The sequence below is a fragment of the Rhinolophus sinicus genome, chromosome 13 (assembly GCF_057876585.1).
Source record: "Rhinolophus sinicus isolate RSI-liver-muscle chromosome 13, RSI-T2T, whole genome shotgun sequence".
In the NCBI taxonomy this organism is placed as follows: domain Eukaryota; kingdom Metazoa; phylum Chordata; class Mammalia; order Chiroptera; family Rhinolophidae; genus Rhinolophus; species Rhinolophus sinicus.
In genome coordinates this window covers 4,237,062-4,255,903 of record NC_142513.1, presented here as the reverse complement: position 1 = coordinate 4,255,903, position 18,842 = coordinate 4,237,062, and the positions used below count along the sequence as shown (strand labels likewise).

General features: G+C 52.1%; 1 protein-coding gene across 1 annotated transcript; it reads left to right on the top strand.

The window, feature by feature from the left end:
* Nucleotides 1-1,062: 1,062 nt before the first annotated feature.
* PCK1 (phosphoenolpyruvate carboxykinase 1) lies at nucleotides 1,063-6,497 on the top strand. The gene is made up of 10 exons (XM_019748578.3): nucleotides 1,063-1,220; nucleotides 1,396-1,652; nucleotides 2,150-2,331; nucleotides 2,777-2,980; nucleotides 3,101-3,288; nucleotides 3,651-3,813; nucleotides 4,244-4,468; nucleotides 4,563-4,694; nucleotides 5,066-5,161; nucleotides 5,422-6,497. Exons 1-10 carry the CDS (start codon nucleotides 1,086-1,088, stop codon nucleotides 5,874-5,876), a joined length of 2,037 nt encoding a protein of 678 aa, XP_019604137.2. The 5' UTR covers nucleotides 1,063-1,085; the 3' UTR covers nucleotides 5,877-6,497.
* The last annotated feature ends 12,345 nt before the right edge of the window (nucleotides 6,498-18,842 follow it).

Sequence of the window (18,842 nt, the reverse complement as noted above, 5' to 3'; positions counted from 1 at the left end):
TCCTGACTTCTCACCCGGTGTTCTCAATGCACCAGTAATAGCTCCATGGTTCATTAACTTGGACTGAAGCTCTGATGGCTTGCAAAGCAAATTCTTTTTTTTTTTTTTTTTTAGCGCTGTTATAAAGGTCTCATTGCTCAAGTGTAATCTAGCAAAACCGCCAAGCCCCCTCTATTCCCCAGATGCTCAGACTTGCAAGGGCAACAAAAAGGGATAGTCGATTCTAGGAGTAACTGCACCCAGACAGAACTACTTGGAGAATACATGGAAGGTTCCAGAAAAGGCACTGGCACCTCACAAGGGGCAGTCTGGTGTGGTGCTCCAGAGCCCAGCGCACTCATACTCTGATCTTCCCTCTGCTGCCCACCACCCAGGGAGCTGGGAGTAGCTACTCAGCTTCTCCATGCCTCAGTTTCCTTGTCTGTGCATAGGATTGTACATGGGCTCCACCTCAGAAGGTGGTAATGAGTTAGGTGATAGAAAGCACTTAGAACAATGCTCGCCATTTACTCATTCAGTACCTATTATGTGCCAGGAACTGTACCTACAAAAGTAAGCAAAATAGGCAGAAATTCCATCCCTCATAATTGGGGTGGGAGGGAGTGGGGACACACAGTGGACACTCAATAAGGTTATTAGCTCCCAGTTAGGTCAGACCTTTGTCAATAAGTCACCTGTTCGCCAGCATTTGGGCACATTCTTCCCATGGGCCTTTGACACTTCGAGGTGACACTTCACCACCATAGCGTCCTGCCAACCAGCAGCCATCAGTAAACACAGTGTGCTGCCAACAACCCTTGTCCAGGAGGTCGTCCCATCAGCCTGTGCGCGATCCCTCCCGCCTGTCAACGGAAGGGCCACGTGTTTTGTATCAGCAGTGAACTGGGTCAAAGTTTAGTCAATCAAAAGTTGTGTGAGGACTCCCAGAATTTACCCACAACTAGCTGTTCAATGATTATCTCCCTGGAGTTTATTGTGGTGAGCTGGCCCAAAGTATAACTGACTGTGGCTGTGAGCCAAAGACCTGCCCCTGACGTCAGAGACGAGCCTCCTGGGTGGGGCCAGGGGCAGGACCTTTCTCATCCATGGCATTTAAAGGCAGGAGGTTCTGCCACCAAACACCAGGCACAGCCTTCCCACTGGGAAAAGACGCTCACCAGAGGGAAGAGTCTGAAACGAAGGCTTGGATCGCTCACCGAGAGCATCCAGAGGGAAGAACGGTAGGTAGAGCTTTGCAATTTGCCTTTCGAACAATGACAGAGATCACACAAACTCACTTTCTTTTTCTCCTTAGAGCCACAACTGCCTGGGGGTGTGCCACCCAAACAAAGCACATCGAGTTTCTTGGCGGGCATCTGTTGTTTTTGTTCAGGAAGCCTGTGCTTTCTGTTTCAGGGAACCTTGGATCCTCAATACCACCCGACAGAAATGCCTCCTCAGCTGCACAACGGCCTCAACTTCTCCGCCAAAGTCGTCCAGGGAACCCTGGATAGCCTGCCCGCGGCAGTGAGAGAGTTTGTCGAGCACAATGTCAAGTTGTGCCAGCCCGACCACATCCACATCTGCGATGGGTCCGAGAAGGAGAACCGGCAGCTGCTGGACCAAATGGAGAAAGAGGGGACCATCAAGAGGCTGAAGAAATATGACAACTGGTGAGTGCAGCCTCCAACCCCAGCTTCCGTGCCTCCCCTTTGCCAACACGGTGTTGGTGGAAAGAGGTGGTGAAGACCTCTCAGGGGTGGGGGCTTGCAGACTCTTGAAAACCTTAATAAAATGGCCAGAGCCATATAGACTTTAATTTAATGACATTCGTAGAGCCCAAGTCTTCACTGAGGGCCACAACAAACAAACGCTCTTTGCAAACTAGACCCCTGATAAGAATGAAAGTCAGACAATCCCTGTCCTCAAAGACTAGCTCACCGTCTAGTGAATGTCTCCCCGACTGTGTCCCAGCTGGTGTGGCTGTCCACACCTATAGAACGTCACCAGTGCGCTCAGCACCTGCGAAGTGTGGGAAGGACGTGATAAAGAACGAACCGGTCCACTCCTAAATGATGCTTAGCGGAGCGACAGACCCAGGACACAGATGCCACACACAGTCACAGCACTTCCCTCTCCAATCCCACCTGTGTGTCTTTGATTTTTACAGCTGGTTGGCTCTCACGGACCCCAGGGATGTGGCCAGAATTGAAAGCAAGACGGTCATCGTTACCCAAGAGCAAAGAGATACGGTGCCCATCCCCAAAAGTGGCCAAAGCCAACTGGGTCGCTGGATGTCTGAGGAGGACTTCGAGAAAGCATTCAATGCCCGGTTTCCAGGGTGCATGAAAGGTAAATAAAACATGTATTTGGTTGGGCAAAAGATCAACAAGCCTTCTATGATGGTGTCTAGCCTGATGGTAATTGTAACAGTAATGGGAACTCTCATGCCCTCAGAGATCTTTAAATTCCGTATGTGAAGTTGGCAATGTATTGGAAATGTACATCTCGGTTTGGGTTTTACAGATTGTCTTAGAGGAACATGAAAACTATTTCTACACATGTGTATATAAGACAGATTGGTGGAACCCAATTGCACATTTCTGAAAACCCCTTCATTTTGGGGTTCTGTTCCCTTTCCAATGGACTCTTGTAAATCAGGGGGCTGGTGGCAAGGAGAGCATGATGTCGTTAGAGGGGCCCATGAGAATGGGTCCACCTGGGAAAACAATGTTGGTCGTTTGTGAGTCCAAGGTCGTTTCTCACCAGTTCCCCCCCCCCCCCGCTGACCCCACAGGTCGCACCATGTACGTCATCCCATTCAGCATGGGACCCCTGGGCTCACCTCTGTCCAAGATTGGCATTGAGCTGTCAGATTCGCCCTACGTGGTGGCCAGCATGCGTATCATGACGCGAATGGGCACACCGGTCCTGGAAGCTCTGGGGGACGGGGAATTCATCAAGTGCCTCCATTCCGTGGGGTGCCCTCTGCCTTTAAAAAGTAAGTACATTATTTCCAAAATCGAAAGCAAGAAGTTTTCAAAGTAAGCTTAGGCTTAAATCCCGGGCATGCCCGGCAGGGGTTGGACCACACTAACGTGCGATGTGTCCTTCTGTGCAGAGCCTTTGGTTAATAACTGGGCCTGTAACCCAGAGCTGACGCTCATCGCCCACCTGCCTGACCGCAGAGAAATCATCTCCTTCGGGAGTGGGTACGGCGGGAACTCGCTCCTCGGGAAGAAGTGCTTTGCCCTCAGGATTGCCAGCCGGCTGGCCAAGGAGGAGGGGTGGCTGGCAGAGCACATGCTGGTAAGACTCAGGAATTCGGAGTGTGCGCGGTGGAGGGCTGCAGGCTGGGGCGGAGTGCTGGCAAATACAGACCGCATTACAGTTCGCCTTAGGCAAGACCCAACATGCCCCCAGGACAGACTTGGAAATGCCATCAATAATTATTAGCATGCTCTGGATGCCCCATCTCAAGGATTTCAAACACAGCCAGACTGATAGAGAGCCTTTGGATGTTAGCCTTCAAAATATTTGTTTTGATACCCGAAGAAATAGATGTGGGGGACCCAACTTTTGGGGGCTTCCAGGAACACTTCTAGGCTGAAGTCCTGACCACTGGGAAAGAAAGGCAGGAAGAGTTTAAGGAGGAATCTTGTGTCCTACAGATTCTGGGCATCACCAACCCCGAGGGCCAGAAGAAATACTTTGCGGCAGCGTTCCCCAGCGCCTGCGGGAAGACCAACCTGGCTATGATGAACCCCACCCTCCCGGGGTGGAAGATAGAGTGTGTGGGGGACGACATCGCCTGGATGAAATTTGACCAACAAGGTGACTCTTTTAGGCCCAACTGTTGCTGATAATCACGGGATCTACATGAACTTCCTGCTTTCAAAACATGCCCAATTCTCCCAGATCCACACTGTCGGGATTTTTAATCCCGTCATTTCAGATCTTGCAAAGTCTAAGAAATACGTCTTCTATATAATAAGCATTCTTTCATTTCATATCAAATCTGGACTGAAACGGGGCCCTGTGTGGCTGGCTGTTTGTTTACCCAATAAATTTGTTCGAGTAGTGTTGGTGGGAAACTGGCGAGGAAGAAAGAGCTGTAAATAGAATCGTGGGAAGAGAAAGAGGAGAGAAAAAAACCCAATAAGATGTGAGAATTTGGGACCACAGTGAGCCTGGCAAGATATCAGAGTATATGTTATGCTTTGCTCAGTGTTCACATCTGGTTCTTTGGCTGAAACTTTTCCAGGTAACTTAAGGGCTATCAACCCAGAAAATGGATTTTTTGGCGTCGCCCCGGGCACCTCGGTGAAGACAAACCCCAATGCCATCAAGACCATCCAGAAGAATACCATCTTCACCAACGTGGCTGAGACCAGTGACGGGGGCGTTTACTGGGAAGGCATTGACCAGCCACTGGCCTCGGGCGTCAAGCTCACTTCATGGAAGAACAAGGAGTGGACCCCCGAGGATGGTAAGCCCCCTCTGAGGGCCGCGGTCCTCCAGCTGGTGGGGGCTACATGTCTGGGCCAGACGCTAAGGGGCCTCTCCTCTCTTGCTGTTTGCAGGGGAACCTTGTGCCCACCCCAACTCGCGGTTCTGCACTCCTGCCAGCCAGTGCCCCATCATGGACCCTGCCTGGGAGGCCCCCGAGGGGGTGCCCATTGAAGGCATCATCTTCGGAGGGCGCCGACCTGCTGGTGAGGCTCCCCTTCATCCAGGCGGGGGGGCCGGGGGCATGAAATCACTTCTTTTCTGTGATCTCATCAGAGGTTGCTAAAGAGCCCAAGCCTCCTTTCCAAGCATCCAGGATAATTAGCTCAAATGTAGGGCCGCCTCGAGCCTCTGTGGGCCCTGGATCTAACAATGCTTTATCCATTTTCCTTTTGGCTGTGCGGCCTCGGTGGTGGAACCTTGACAGTCTTCTGCCCTGTAGCTTTGGGAATGAAAAATTAGCGGAATGAGAACGATGCTGTTCTGCCATGTCTTTCCATTTCTGTGAGATGACATCACCAGCCAAAGGGTCTGAGTGTCAAAGCTTTTAAGGAATATTTCTTTTTTCCTGCTACAGGTGTCCCTCTCGTCTATGAAGCGCTCAGCTGGCAGCATGGAGTGTTTGTGGGGGCGGCCATGAGATCGGAGGCCACCGCGGCTGCCGAATACAAAGGTAAATTAAAGTCTCGATCTGAAACCACAGGAAGGGTGATCGGTGCTCTCTGTCACTCTGTCTCTGTGCCTCTCTCTGTCTCTCCTATCTCTGTCTCTCTATCTCTCTGTCATTCTCTCCGTCTGTCTCTGTCTCTCTATCTCTCTCTGTGTGGAGAGAAAGAGGAAACCCAGCAGGCTTATGTCAGCACTAACTGCACCAATGGTGTCCTGTGAGAGCATCATTTACCAACGGAGTCCCCCTCCCCCCTCTGTTAACAGGCAAAGTCATCATGCATGACCCCTTTGCCATGCGGCCATTCTTTGGCTACAACTTCGGCAAATACCTGGCCCACTGGCTCAGCATGGCCCAGCGCCCAGCAGCCAAGCTGCCCAAGATCTTCCATGTCAACTGGTTCCGGAAGGACAAGGAAGGCAAATTCCTGTGGCCCGGGTTTGGAGAGAACTCCCGGGTGCTGGAGTGGATGTTCAACCGGGTCAATGGGAAAGGCGGCGCCAAGCTCACGGCCATCGGCTACGTCCCTGAGGAGGGGGCCCTGAATCTGAAAGGCCTGGGGCACATCAACATGAAGGAGCTCTTTGATATCTCCAAGGAGTTCTGGGAAAAGGAGGTGGAAGACATCCAGACGTACCTGGAAGAGCAAGTGAACTCCGACCTCCCCTATGAAATCGAGAGAGAGGTCTTGGCTCTGAAGCAGAGAGTCAGCCAGATGTAATCAGGCCCGGAGCTCACCCTTAAAATCACCCCCTTTCTGATCTGTGTCGATGTACTTACTGGGAGCAAGAGAGAGTAGAAGTTTCCTGAACTGACACCACTTGCAGCCCCACGACGACCACACCCTTGAGCAGATCTGAACGACACACTTTAATTGTTAGATAAGACCCCAGAATACAGGCTAGTAACTAACACGATTAGGAGGGGAAATCGCAGTATGTCTCCAAAATTCACGATCCAGTGCACATGTATTCAATCTTAAGGACACTCAGGCATTTAGTCTTTTTGTTTTTTTCACTTTAGCTATATCAGTTAGCTGGAATGCACAGAAAAAGTACTTGAGCTGTATATATGAGTGTGTGTGTGTGTGTCTGTGTGTGTCTGTGTGTGGTGTATTTGTGCACGTGTGTTTATGTACTATTATCTAAAATATATTTAATAGCTTCGGAAAAATCTTGGGCAAGATTACTTACTAGTTATTGCTAGAAAGAAACGTTGCGTTATTATTAATATGTGTGTTTAAATTATTTTTGTATACCACTGTTCCTCACCTTTACATAATTTCAATTTTTTCCCCTTAACACTTCTTGTAAAATTACAAAATAAACTTTTATAGAAAAGATGGGTTTGTTTGCTTTTCTTTTTTTTTTTTATCCACCAAGAAGAGACCTTTGATGAAACACGTTGTGATTCAAATGCCATACGAAGCATGTGGGAACATCAGGATGACCCTTAAGGAGGTGTGATTTGGGGGGTGGAGAAGGTAGAAAGGAGTCTGACCGGGAGGAGTGAGCAGAGAATGTTACCAAGAGGTGACGAGGCGTCACACTGTGGGTTTTCTGAATTAACCACTAGTGGGCGTATAGAAGTCTCCAGTTAGTGTTCTATAATAATTCTACAAACCTTTAAAGGTGGGTCTTCTATAACTGGAACAGGAGAGTTGAAAGTGTGCTTTTTGACAGCAATTTGGGTCTGGGGGCTTGGCCTTCCGTTAGAATGATATTGTAGTCAGTTTCACAGGCTTTTGTCAATAACCTCTTTTTCGAGCAATGCTTTTCTCAATGTCATCCACAGGGGAGGAGAGTAGAGAGAAAAGTACCCTTTGGAAGGAACAGCCGAGGGGATCTCCATGGCCTGAGCATTAACTGGGTGTCTTCTGCATGTCACTGCAGGTCTGTGGGCAGCTCCTGGTATCGGCCTCAAGCCCTCACCTGGTCCCTCAGCTCCCAGCATTTATCGGGTGTTGGGAAACAATCCAGAGAAGCCATAAACTTGACGGGGGCACATTCATTCTGTAGATAAGCATGAATTCCTCAGGTGGTTTTCTTTTCTGGGCTAAGGCCATTCAAATGGCTCCACCCCTCACCACAGGCCAGCTGGAGACCTGTTCTCACATTCATCATGACACCTCAGCTTTTCTTTCACAACTGCTCATCCCCCTAAACTCCTCTGCACCCTTCAACTAAAAGATGATGCTGAGATCACTCCACTCTTATCAATGGGGAAACTGAGGCCAGGAGTGCCTGACGGGGCTGGGAAATAGCAGCCAGAATTTTCTTTCCCTTTAAGGAACTGAGAGCTGCCCTGGCTCTCCTCACAAAGTGTCCTGTTCTAATAGCAAGACCGCTGAGCTGGAAAAGCTGTTGAATGGAATTCAGTGCTATCGGCTGTGTTCATTTAAATCAGTGGCTTTCAAACTGGTTCCTTCTTTTCTCCGCAGAACACTTGGTTGGCATGGACTCTGACTCAGAAACTGAATGTCTGAGGGAGACAAATCAGGAGGCCGCCAGCCTGAGGCTGGGTGGGGGCAGTGGGGGGCCGGGGCCAGCTGGCTTCCGTTTCTCCATACCCTGGTGGCCTTAGAGGCAGTTCCTTGGAGCCCTGAGAGAGGCTTCCAGGACAGAGTTTAGGCACCATTTTTAAAATGCATGCTCCGGGCCTGGTGTCCTAGTCTAGGTCCTCAGCAGGTTTTGTCCCTTTGCAGGCAAAGCTGGCCATCTCGGAATTCCTTACACTCCTGCACAGCAGCTCCCTCCCACCCAGTAGGCTTGCAACTGACCATGTTGCCACCAGACCCTGGAAGCCTGGAGGACAGCCTTGAGGAGGTGCCTTAAACAGAATAAGGGTTTTCAGGGGACCGAAAGGACTCAACACTTGCCATTGGCTCCTGCCTCAGTTTCCCCAAACTGTGCCAGCTGAGTGTTCTCTCCACCTCCAAGTACAGGTTTCTGTTCTGGGACCTGTGGCTGTAATAATCAGGACTCCACCACGTTCTCTTGTGGTGCTGGTTTGCAGGAAGCCACACTGAGGCCCTCGGAGGGTGAGTGACTCGTTGTTTGGGAAGTGCAAACCCAGTGTGCTGATTCCCGGTCGTCCCTGCTCATGTGGCCCCAAACCAACACTGGGACTGACGTCTTTGATTAGAATCCAACGTAGGAGCTGCCCCTGACCTCCGTGCTGGCATCTGGGTTAAAGACCAGAACACAGTAGGTACACAACAAATATTGAACCTGTCAACATCCCTGTCCCTATGCTCACGGGAGATGGCAGGGGAGTTGGGGGGAGCATGGCGGGCGGGCGGGCGGGGCAGGGCTGGGATGGTGGGCCCTGAACTTGGGAGTCAGGGGTTGCAGGGTCCTCTCCCTCCCTTCTGTCCCTCACTCCTCAGGCCCACCCTAACCCAGTGCCACATGGGTGTTCCTTCCAGAGCCTTAAGACCACAGGGCATGGGCCTGCTCCCCTGCAGAGGGCCCTGAGCCAGAGCCGTGACCTCTGCTTTGCCATTGTTGTTAGCAGTCGCAGTAACAGGGCACCAGGTAAGGTCATCTGTGGCAAAGGGCTAGCATGTGCTTCCTCTCTCCTGCCCCTTCCTTTCCCAGGGGGTAGTAAACACTGGCAACCTTGGACACATTCCAGCTCTGCCTCTGGCCAGCAGTGTCACCTGAATTGACACTCTCATCTGTGCCAGGGGGTAATACTAGCCCTGCTGGGGTCCAAGATGAAATTAAATAGCCCAGCTCAGCATACACCCTGGGGTTCAGAGGGTCTGGATGTGAACCACCACCCTTCTTCTTCCTAGCAGTGGTGAATCCTTAGGCGATTGCATAAACTCTGAGCCTCAGTTTCCCCAGCTGTAAGATGGGCATAATAACCATACCTTCTCAGGAGGGCTGTTGAAAAGATCAAGGGAGATGAAGCAGGTAAGGGACCGGGTGCTCAGCAGGGCCAGTGAGGGCAGCTTTTCTCATTTGCTTTATTCCGGGCTTCAGTGTAGCTGTGCTGGTGTAACATCGGGGGCAGGGACCCCTCCGCTTCCCACAGTGACCAACCCTGACTCAGGAGGGGAAATCTGCCTTGTGCAGCCTCCCCTGAGTCCCATTCCCACTGCCAACTTCAGGAAAAAGCTGGAGAGCAAAGTCAATTGGTAACATCAGGAGCGTTTTTCTCCTCGTGTAGCAAGAGGCCCCTCCCCCAGGGGTGGCCACCTTCCCTCTCCTCAAACATCTTAACAAAATTCTTAGCAATAGGCCCAGTAATTTTCCCTTTAGGAAATGTGTCCTGAGGGAAAACCATGGAAGCACACACAGATTTAGCTGCAAGGATGCTCATTAGGGGTTGTTGTTTATCATGGCTCCAAAATAGGAACCAACCCAAGTGCCCAACAATAGGGGATTGCTTAAAGGAACTGCCATCCCTCTCAGAATGGACCACTGGCCGCCACTTGGAATGACTCTGAGAAGATACTTTATTGACAGGCCACCTGCCATCCTGTGAAAAGGCTGATAATGAGAGTGTATTGAGTATTTTTATATCTATGCCTAGGAAATGCTCTGAAAAGATACACCATAAAACGGTAACAGCTGGGATTTCTGGAAGTACAGGTCATTTAAAAAAGTCTCCTTTCGGCTTGTCCATATTTCTCAATTTTTCTACAATGAATTGTGTGTTGTTTGTGCAGCAAGAACACAAAATGGGTAAAACTGATCATTTTTTAGTGCTTGCATTTTCCTCTGCCGTCTTGCTCAGGGCTCCATGTGGACACAGCGGGGCTCGGGGGGCTGCACCAGAGGGAGGGTGGGCAGTTTGACATGGGCCAAAGCTCTCGTGGGCATATTGACTGCCCCCTGCATGGGCACATCAGTGGACAAAGGTGGAATCTTTCTGAGAGGCTGGAGGCTGGCTTGGGTTGGGGGAGGCATTGCCATCATCTGTATTTTCACCACTTTGTTTAGACCCACAAATACGACCCTCCCAGGGGCCATTCCATGCCAGGTCTGATGGTAGACAGAAGGGAGCGAGCCAGGCCCTGTTCCAAAGCCCTGTCAGTGGTGGGATGGGGCGGCAGCTCTGCACACAGCCCTCCAAGACCGGGCAGACCCTGAGCAAGGTCACTGGCAATTTGGTGGATGCCTCATATGTGTCCAGCACACGGCAGGCCCTCCACGTACCTGATGGAAAGCCATCCTCCCAGAAGAACATGAAACGGTGAAGTCACTCCCATTGTACTGAGGAGGCTGGGCCCAGAGAGGTCACGCTGCCTACGTGAGTTCACCAGCCAGAAGCACGGGAAGCAGGGTGAGGTCTCGGGCCCGACCCTGAGCCCTGGCCCCTCCCAAGTGTCACCTTGGCCCTCTCCAGCGGTGGCCAGACCAAGAGCTGAAGAGAGAGGGGGCAGGGTGGGATGCCCAGAGTATCTCTGAGAAGGCCTGTGTCCCTGTCAGGTGGAGCCCTGGAAGGGGCAGGACAGCCTTGCCTGTTTGGATGGGAAATGGGGACCCTTTCCAGGGGAAGCTAAGCCTCATCGTCCCTCTGCTGTGTGCGGGGAAAGGAGAAACTGTGGCATGACATGTCCGGACTGAGAAGATGTGAGACAGGGCCGCCAAGACCTCTGGGATCCAGAGTGGCACTGGAGAGAGTGCTATTCCTGGGAGGGGTACAAAGTAGCTGGGGGAGGGGGCAGAGCACACATTGACTGGAACAGACCTCACCTGAGGACAGGGCACATGGTCACCCAGAGCAAGGGTGGAGGAGAGGGGACCAGCCCTCAATTCCACTCAGGGCTGACATTCAGTGTGGCAGGGCTGGAGGGGAGAAGCTGAAATCACCCCTGTCTGGCCGCTGGAGAGCCACTGCCCCAGCCCCCTGACGGTTCTTATTCATCCATCCCAGGTCCTCTCCCGGGACCCCCAGACTTTCCACACAGCTGAGGGGCTCCCAAAGCCAGCTCTGGGTCATCTCCAAGTGGTCACTGCCCCAACGTTGTTAAATATTTTGAATGTCACTCCTATCCTCCCCCCAGCCTGATGCCTTGATACTACACAACCCCCCAACCCCAAAACTTTGCTGCAAACTGGGGAGAAGTTGCCCTCAAACTGAGAAGACCCAGAGTCAACTGACCTCACCCCAAGGGACTACGATCGAGTTCCCTCCATGGGGTGAAATGGGGGCTTGAGACAGAGACGAGGGAGTAAAAGAAAGAATGTGACTTTCTTCAGCTTTTCTCAAGTTTTGCCTTGATTTTTCCTGCCCCAGCTCGCACAGGAAGCTGAACACAGTGGGGCCCTCGGGAGACATTCCACCCACGCTCTTGTTAAGGACCAGCTCCGGGACGCAGCACAGATGACAGACAGGAAGAGCGGCCGGCCCACGATCCACACGGTCCTGACGATCACAGAGCTGCTCCCCCCACAATGTTCTCTGCCATCTGGGCCCCCCAGCACCAGGGCAGAGCCCAGAGGTTCCTTTGATGCCGCAGAGCCAGGATTTAGGGCTGCCGCAGAGGAACAACGGACGTCATCAGTCCACAGCAGCACCGCGGCGGGAACAAGAACACGTTTGCCTGGCTGACACCTGCCACGTCTCTGCACTGACGCTGGTTCCTGGGGGCTCGCTTGTCTGCCACCTGCTGGCAGTTTGGCCCCCTGGTAATGGGGTATGCAAATGTGTGAATGTGAGCCAGGCACGCCAGCCTGAATGGCAGAACCTTTCTCCAGGCGAAGCAATTTGCAGCAAAATATGCTGTAAATATTTGTTCAGCCCAGGAAAATGACTTTAATTGCATAATTAAACTCGGCGATGCTGCTTCCGGACAAAAAATGACTGGGGAGAAGCTGGAACCACAGCTGCCCCTCTGAGTTTGTTGACTAGAGGGATGAACTGTTTGTTTGCAAAGACTTAGCTGTGCCCCCCATCTTTCCTCCATGCAGTGAGGTTTGGAGAATAGTCAGGGAGGATGGAGGAAGGGGCTTGGTGGCTCCTGGAGAGAGGAGGGGGAGGAAAGCTTCCCAAACCAGAGAATCACTAGCAAAGGACCCCCAGGCCCCCGAACAGAATTTGCCGTGTTTTCCAAATATCCTCGTGCACATTCCACCTTCTGTGGATAACTGGTAACTTGAGCAAATAATCAATTCACTGAAGTAGGAAAAAAATCAGTAGATTGAAAGAAATTTGCTTTAGGAGAAAACACTGCATCCCAACCATTCAGTAAAAAACCAGCATCCCTGGATAAGATAACCACATACATACAACACTAACGCAGGTGCAAAAGGCCACGTTATATGTGTGTGATTTTTTTTTTATATGAAATGTCCAGAGCAGGCAAATCCACAGAGATAGAAAGTAAATTCTTGGTTGCCAGGGTTCAGGGGGAGGTGGCATTGGGGAGTGACTGCTAAAGGGGACAGAGTTTCTTTTGGGGTGATGAAAACGTTCTAAAATTAGACCGTGGAAAGGCTTACACAGTGCTGTGACTATATGAAAAGCCACTGAGTTGCACATTACAAGTGGGTGCAATTTCTTTTTTTTTAAGGAGGGTGCAGCTCACAGTGGCCAGTGCAGGGATCGAACTGGCACCCTCGGTGCTATCAGCACTACGCTCTAACCCACTGAGCCAACCGGCCACGCCAAGTGGGTGGGTTTTGTAGTATGTGAATTAGACCTCCACAAAGAGGTTTAAACACAGAATAAAGACAGTGGAAACAAAATTGTCTCTTAACTCGCATTAGAAACCAGTTGTTTACCAAAGGCTCCGAGTTGGACGCCTGTGTCCACTTTGTCCAAAAGAAGATGACCACGGAAGAGGAAGGCATAGGAGCCCGCTGAGCTTCTCTCCCGGACAGAACTAGGAGGACTCAGAGGAAAGGAACTGCGTTTCTCCTGATGGGATTTAATGTCACTTAATGCCAGGTCCTGAATCTCTCCAAATGATGGTGAACACCTTAAAACCCAACCATCGGAGGAGAAACAGGCCAGGGCAGAAGCCTGTAAAAGTCATGTGAGGCCAGCAGGTGGCAGAGCTGGGATCACCAGGAGCCTCCAATTCCAAGCTGACACTGGCATTGAGTCCCTGCCATGACCTGAACTGGGGCTCAGCAGAGGGAAGAACCCCAGAATCAGGAGGCCAGAAAGCTCACCCCAGCTCTGACAGTGGAGCAGGAAACTCACATAAACTGGCTTGACCACAGAAGGGAGGGTTTGGCTCATGTCAGTGTGTCGGGGACGTCTAGACACGGGTACCCTGGGCCCAGGGGTGCCGGCCGTGCAGGGGATCCGCTCTCCTTCTCTCCCATCTCCGGCGGCTGAAGCTTATGGAACGGATTCTGGGCTAGGAAAGAAGGACTCGCTGCAGCCACTAGTACCCGGTGTGGCCTGGGGACAGGCCCTTTTTCTCTGAGCCTCAGAGTCCCCTGCTTTGCCCCCTAGAAGTCCCTTCCACCTCCAACTGGTCATGAAGTCGGAGTGACGCGGCTGTTCAGTGGGGCCCTTAGAATGAGGATTTAGTGACCCCGGATCCCTGTGCGGGGAGAACGTGGGCTGACTTCGGGACCATGAGCCTCGTCCACTCCCCAAGTAGTTCACTTGCAGCTCATCAGCATGGCTGCCATCTCACCCCGGAAGCCCTCCACTCCCTCGTTGTCCCACTGGGGTGTCACTGTCTGCCCCTCACATACAGCTGACTTCTTCCAATGCCAGGACCCAGGGGAATGGGAGGCTCAAACTCGCAGAAGCCCCAGGTCCCCTCAGCTGCCGTCAAGGCCCAAAGCCTGGTTCCCCTGCGGCCACAGAGAAGAGATGGACACTCCCACCCTGCTGCTGGTCTCCAGGGGCAAAGGGGAGTTCAGACAACGGCTGTTCGGCTGGCTTTGAGAAGTCCTTAGTGTCTCCTGGGGAGGCAGAGGGGACCTGCTCTGTGGCCCAGGAGCAGCTCAGGGACCATATCAGCCACAGGGGAGCCAGCACATTGGCTGCCATTCGAGGGCCAGTCCCTGGAGAGTCTGGGTGAAGACAGCTCCCTGCACCCAGTGGGAGCCCTGGTTTGTGATGAAATTCTCTGTCGGGAACAAGACTCCTGAATCTGGGTGAGGGGACACAGGAGCCTGGGCTGCCCCACACTGCCCCAGAGACCGGTCTGAACCAGCTGGAACCTCCTGGGCTGAGCGCAGCCCCTGGGGTTGCCATTAACCCCCAGCCCATCGTTTCCCGGTTAATAGAAAACTCTGCCTTCAGAGGTGAACTGAGGTCCGGCCTCGGTGGGCACGGAGTCTGTGGTTCTCTGTCTGAAGCCTCGGCCAGAACTTCATCACCATTAAGAGCAGAGTCCGGGGAGCTGGAGGCTGGGATGACTCACACCACAGCTGCTCCCCGTTATGTGAAGCGGAGCTCAGAGCCATTAGTCCACAGGAGATGAAATTTACATTTTGAATTAAGTCGGATCATCGGGACGCTTCCTCTCGACCCAGGGAAATTAAACACAAAGTTGGAGGGAGCTGTGGGCTGGAGAGATAGAGGCTCAGCCAAGCACGCCAGACTGGCTTTCTCTTTTTCTTTTTTTTCAACAGGCTGCAGGCAAAAGGGGATGAGAGGACACTGCCGCAAAGTCAGCCTGGGAGAGGGAGGGAGATGGAAAGTTGAGATACTTTCTTTCTTTTTCCCTGAGTAGAAACACAATAAATCTGCGCGGCAGAGGCAGAATTAAATTCTGATCTGTCTGATTTCCTCCCCTAATAATGGTTATTTATTGAGTGCTCATTATGTACCTGGCGCTTAGCTAAACCCTTTAGAGATAAGGCAAAGTAAGTTTGTCTTTATTTCCCCCCAAGGCTCAGTGAGTTATGTTAGGAAGTTTTGTGTGTCTTTCCCCACACGGGGGGACCAGATGCCTGCAACCTCACCACCCACAATGAAGCATTAAACCCACCGCCCCTTCCACACCGTCTGTGTGAAGGGCGCCCCCTGGGGTTGTGCAGTGCACACCTTCTCCCAGCCACCCAGGTGAGAGACTGCATGGCCACGTCAGGACAGACCTTGCAGGCTGGCATGGAGGCTCAGAGGGCAAGTTCTACGTGTTTGCACCTTCCTGTGGCCTCTGAGTGTGTCTGCAATCAGCATCTAGTGAGATTTATCCTTCCTGGAAAGGGACAATGTCCGATGGCCTTCTAAATTTGTGCAGAAGAGGCGTGTTGACGCTCAACACCCAATGCATCCACAGGATGGGTCTTCTATCTACGGAGTCTCCCTGGTTTCACGAATGAATTGACTCCCGGGAACGGAGGTATAACTCAGGTTGCCTTGAGTTGACCTTATCTGGCCTCATGTCCTTCACATGTCCTTCCAGATGGGTCACAGGAAGCCAAACCTCCTTGTACCAGGGGTGTTAGTTCCAGGAAGGAGGCAAGTGCCCCAGGGCTCCTCTGACATGTGGGTGACACTCAGTGCACAAACGTGGGGAGCAACTGCTGAAGACTGGCATCTGGGCTGGCTGGTTAGTTAGCAGGGTCAGGTTTTCCTGTTGCTGAGTCAGAGAGAATATGCTCTGATGAGTGAAATGCTTGTGCTGCCCCAGCCGGCCGTGCCGCCCTAGAATGGCCGGTCTCCAAGATCAATCCATCACTTTCCAATGACTAGTTATTGAATGCCCTCTGACTGCCTGGCACTTCGAGTCGGCCTAAGGGCTTAGATGAGCTGGTCAGGACTATCCTCCCTAATGAATTGGTCCTACAGGGGGCGCAGGCCTTTCCCCAGGCTCACTGAAAAACTTTAGGCCTCAAGTTATCAGGAGCAATATTTCCTGTGGGTAAGCACCCACAGGTTCCCTTTTGGCCCCATTCAGAATTTCAGGGTGGTCAGCCTCCTGGTCCAGGCCCAGACTTTATAATTCTTCCTGGGTCCCAAAGTGCATTTGCATTTCATCTTTTCCCTTCCTTCCTTCCTTCCTTCCTTCCTTCCTTCCTTCCTTCCTTCCTTCCTTCCATCAATCCGGCCCTTTACCCCTCCATTTCGTTATCCATTCTTCTATCCTCCGACCACCTGTGCATCGCACACACCTTCCACACCTGCGCACATCTATCCAATGGACCCTCCAACCTGCACTCAGGAGCTTGTTTAAGTTCCGTAGGCTCGATCAGTGCAACCTCTGCATCCATGCTTGATCCACCCTTCCGTCTTCTCACCAAGGTCACGCAGCCAAGAAGCTTTGAGAGTCAGAATTTGGAAGAGCTATGCCTGACTTTTTCCCACTATACCACGTACTCCCAAGACAAGATAACTGCTCAGCCGGACAGAGCAGAGAAGCTGGGTGCTCTCAGAGGTGGAGACAGATTGCTACAAAGGTTCAGAGGCCAGAAAGGGGGTCAGGAAGGGTTTTTTGGAGGAAGTGGCGTTTGAGCAGTGCTCATAAAATGACATCACATTTGGAGCGCCAAGCTCTACGGGGCAAAGTGTAAGAATTCCAGGTGGGTTACAGGCTGTAAGTGAGAAGCAGAGGGGGTTGAGCGTGAAGTGTGTTGAAAGAGGGGATGGAAGGTAAAGAAAGGGTAGATGCTGTGTAGATGGTTGAAGGTTGGATGGATGGAGGTGTGGCTTAGTCAGAGTAAAGGGTGTGGATGATGGGGAAAGGAGAAAGGTAGAGAGGGTACCCCCAGGCTGGCGCAGTTATGACGAGCTGGGCCATGTAACTCAGCTATGACTCATTCTGTTGGCACAGGGAGGTGGGAAGCTTGTTGGTGATGGGACGTACCCAGTGAGAAAAACCTCGACCAAGAGTTGACCCCGATATCGTATGCCCTCTGCGTTGGGGGTGCTGGTGGGCACTGTCCTCAACGTGGGGAGATGGGCCCAGAGCTGTCGGTGGGTCCAGGCCCAGACACGGCTGTCCCAGGGGCTCAGGGCAGAACCCCACCAGCAGGGACCTTGAACAACGCCCGTCCAGAGAATAGGCTGGTGTCAGGAGCTTGACGGAAAACGTCACTCTCCGTGGTCATTTCACAAAGGTCATCGCAGTCCCGGCTGATCCGCCGGGAACAAAGTGGCAGAGGAAACCAAACAGCTTCCCAGGGTCTTGCGTCTGGCTGGGGAGAAATCTAAGTCTTTTATGGTTTCAGACATAAGTGCTAGCCTGCTGCTATGCTAAAAATTTCAGCATCTGAAAAGTTCTGAGCTAATTTTCAGGGGGGAAATTAGATGAAAAGTGGCTTTTAAACCCCAAAGAATCTTGTGTTTAAAAACTTGGTTGCCAGGGAAACGCTCCAATACTTCCTTACCACCACATTATCAGTGAAATCCCCTCAGTGAAAGGTAATGAAGGTAATTGGTGGCAGTGCTGCAGAGAGAGAATGTGGCAAGGCAGCTGGGGTGGGGAGGCCCTGACTTTTCAGGGCACACCGCCCCTTAGCCCTGGAGAACCCAGGCCCATTACTGTACATGGGGGTCTTGAAGGAGAACACAAGCCAGCGAGCAGCTGCGTGCCGTGTCCCGTGAAAGGCCAAGCAAGGGATTGCTGAGAGGAAATCTTAAATGTCACACTGCTACCCTGTTGATTTCAAATAGGTGAACAGCTCTGTGAGTCAGTTAATGAGCAGCTTGCGAAGGCTGCAGTGTTCCGGCCCCTGCGGCCCTGTTAGTGCATGGGGGGCCAGGCAGGAGCCGAAGCAATTGTTATCTGCCACCTTCGGGAAGGAGGCAGCTTAACATTTAGTTTGTGGTCCCAGCCACCTAGCAATCCATCCGTCCATTCATTTAATTGTCCATTATAACATCCATCCTCCCGTCATCTATCCACCCATTAATTTATTCAGCGACCCATCCATCTATCGGTCTAACGGACTATCCCACTCTCCATCCACCTAGCCACGCATGTGTGCACACACAGAGGTGGATGGATGAAGGATGGATGGATGATGGATGGATGGATGGATGATGGATGGATGGATGGATGGATGGATGGATGGATGCATGAGTGGGTGGACGGACGAATGGATGCTGGATGAGTACACATTCACTAGTCATCTATCCATCGACCTCCATTTACCCATCTAGGTATCCACTCACTAATATATTCATCCATCCACCAGTGTTTCAGCCTGTAGAGCAAGAGGTGAAGGAGGATGAGGACAGAGAGCAAGGAGAAAGTACCAGGAGGGAACCTACATCTGAGACTCCAGGGGCCAGGCTGCCTTGGTGCTGACCTCCTGCCCCAGTGTGCATGAGTGCACGTGTACATGCATACACACACACGCACATGCAAACACACACGCACACACTCACACATGTACACACCATACATCTGACCCCTTCCCGCTGGGGAAACACTGCCAGCGTGGTCAGGGAGCTGCTGCCAAGGTGAAAAGTCCAAGGGTTAGAACCCTAGCAGCAGAGGCTAAGCTCCTGGAAAGTTCTGTTCCCAGAAGCCGAGACTTTTCCCCCAGTGAGCGTTGGCCTACTCCCTCCGCCCCTTTTCAGGGAGGGCCCAGTAGGCAAACTGGTGCCCCCAGCTTTGGCTTCTGCCTCCCACTTCACTTCCTTCCAAGGCACCCCCTCCCTCCAGAGCTGGGCTAGTGGTTGGTGGACATCTCAACCCCCAATTTCTGACCCAAAGGGTGTCTGGGTTCATGCCAGAGCAGGGGGAAGGGCGGGGGGGGGCAGGCTTATTGAGCAGTCCCCATGGCCCAGTGCTGTGCTCCGGGCTCTAGGC

Excerpts from the sequence above, each read along its gene's own strand:
- PCK1 (XM_019748578.3), top strand. The coding sequence starts at position 1,086 with ATGGCATTTAAAGGCAGGAGGTTCTGCCACCAAACACCAGGCACAGCC. Across the intron at positions 1,221-1,395 it reads AGCATCCAGAGGGAAGAACG|GGAACCTTGGATCCTCAATA; the intron begins GTAGGTAGAGCT and ends TTTCTGTTTCAG. Across the intron at positions 3,814-4,243 it reads GATGAAATTTGACCAACAAG|GTAACTTAAGGGCTATCAAC; the intron begins GTGACTCTTTTA and ends AAACTTTTCCAG.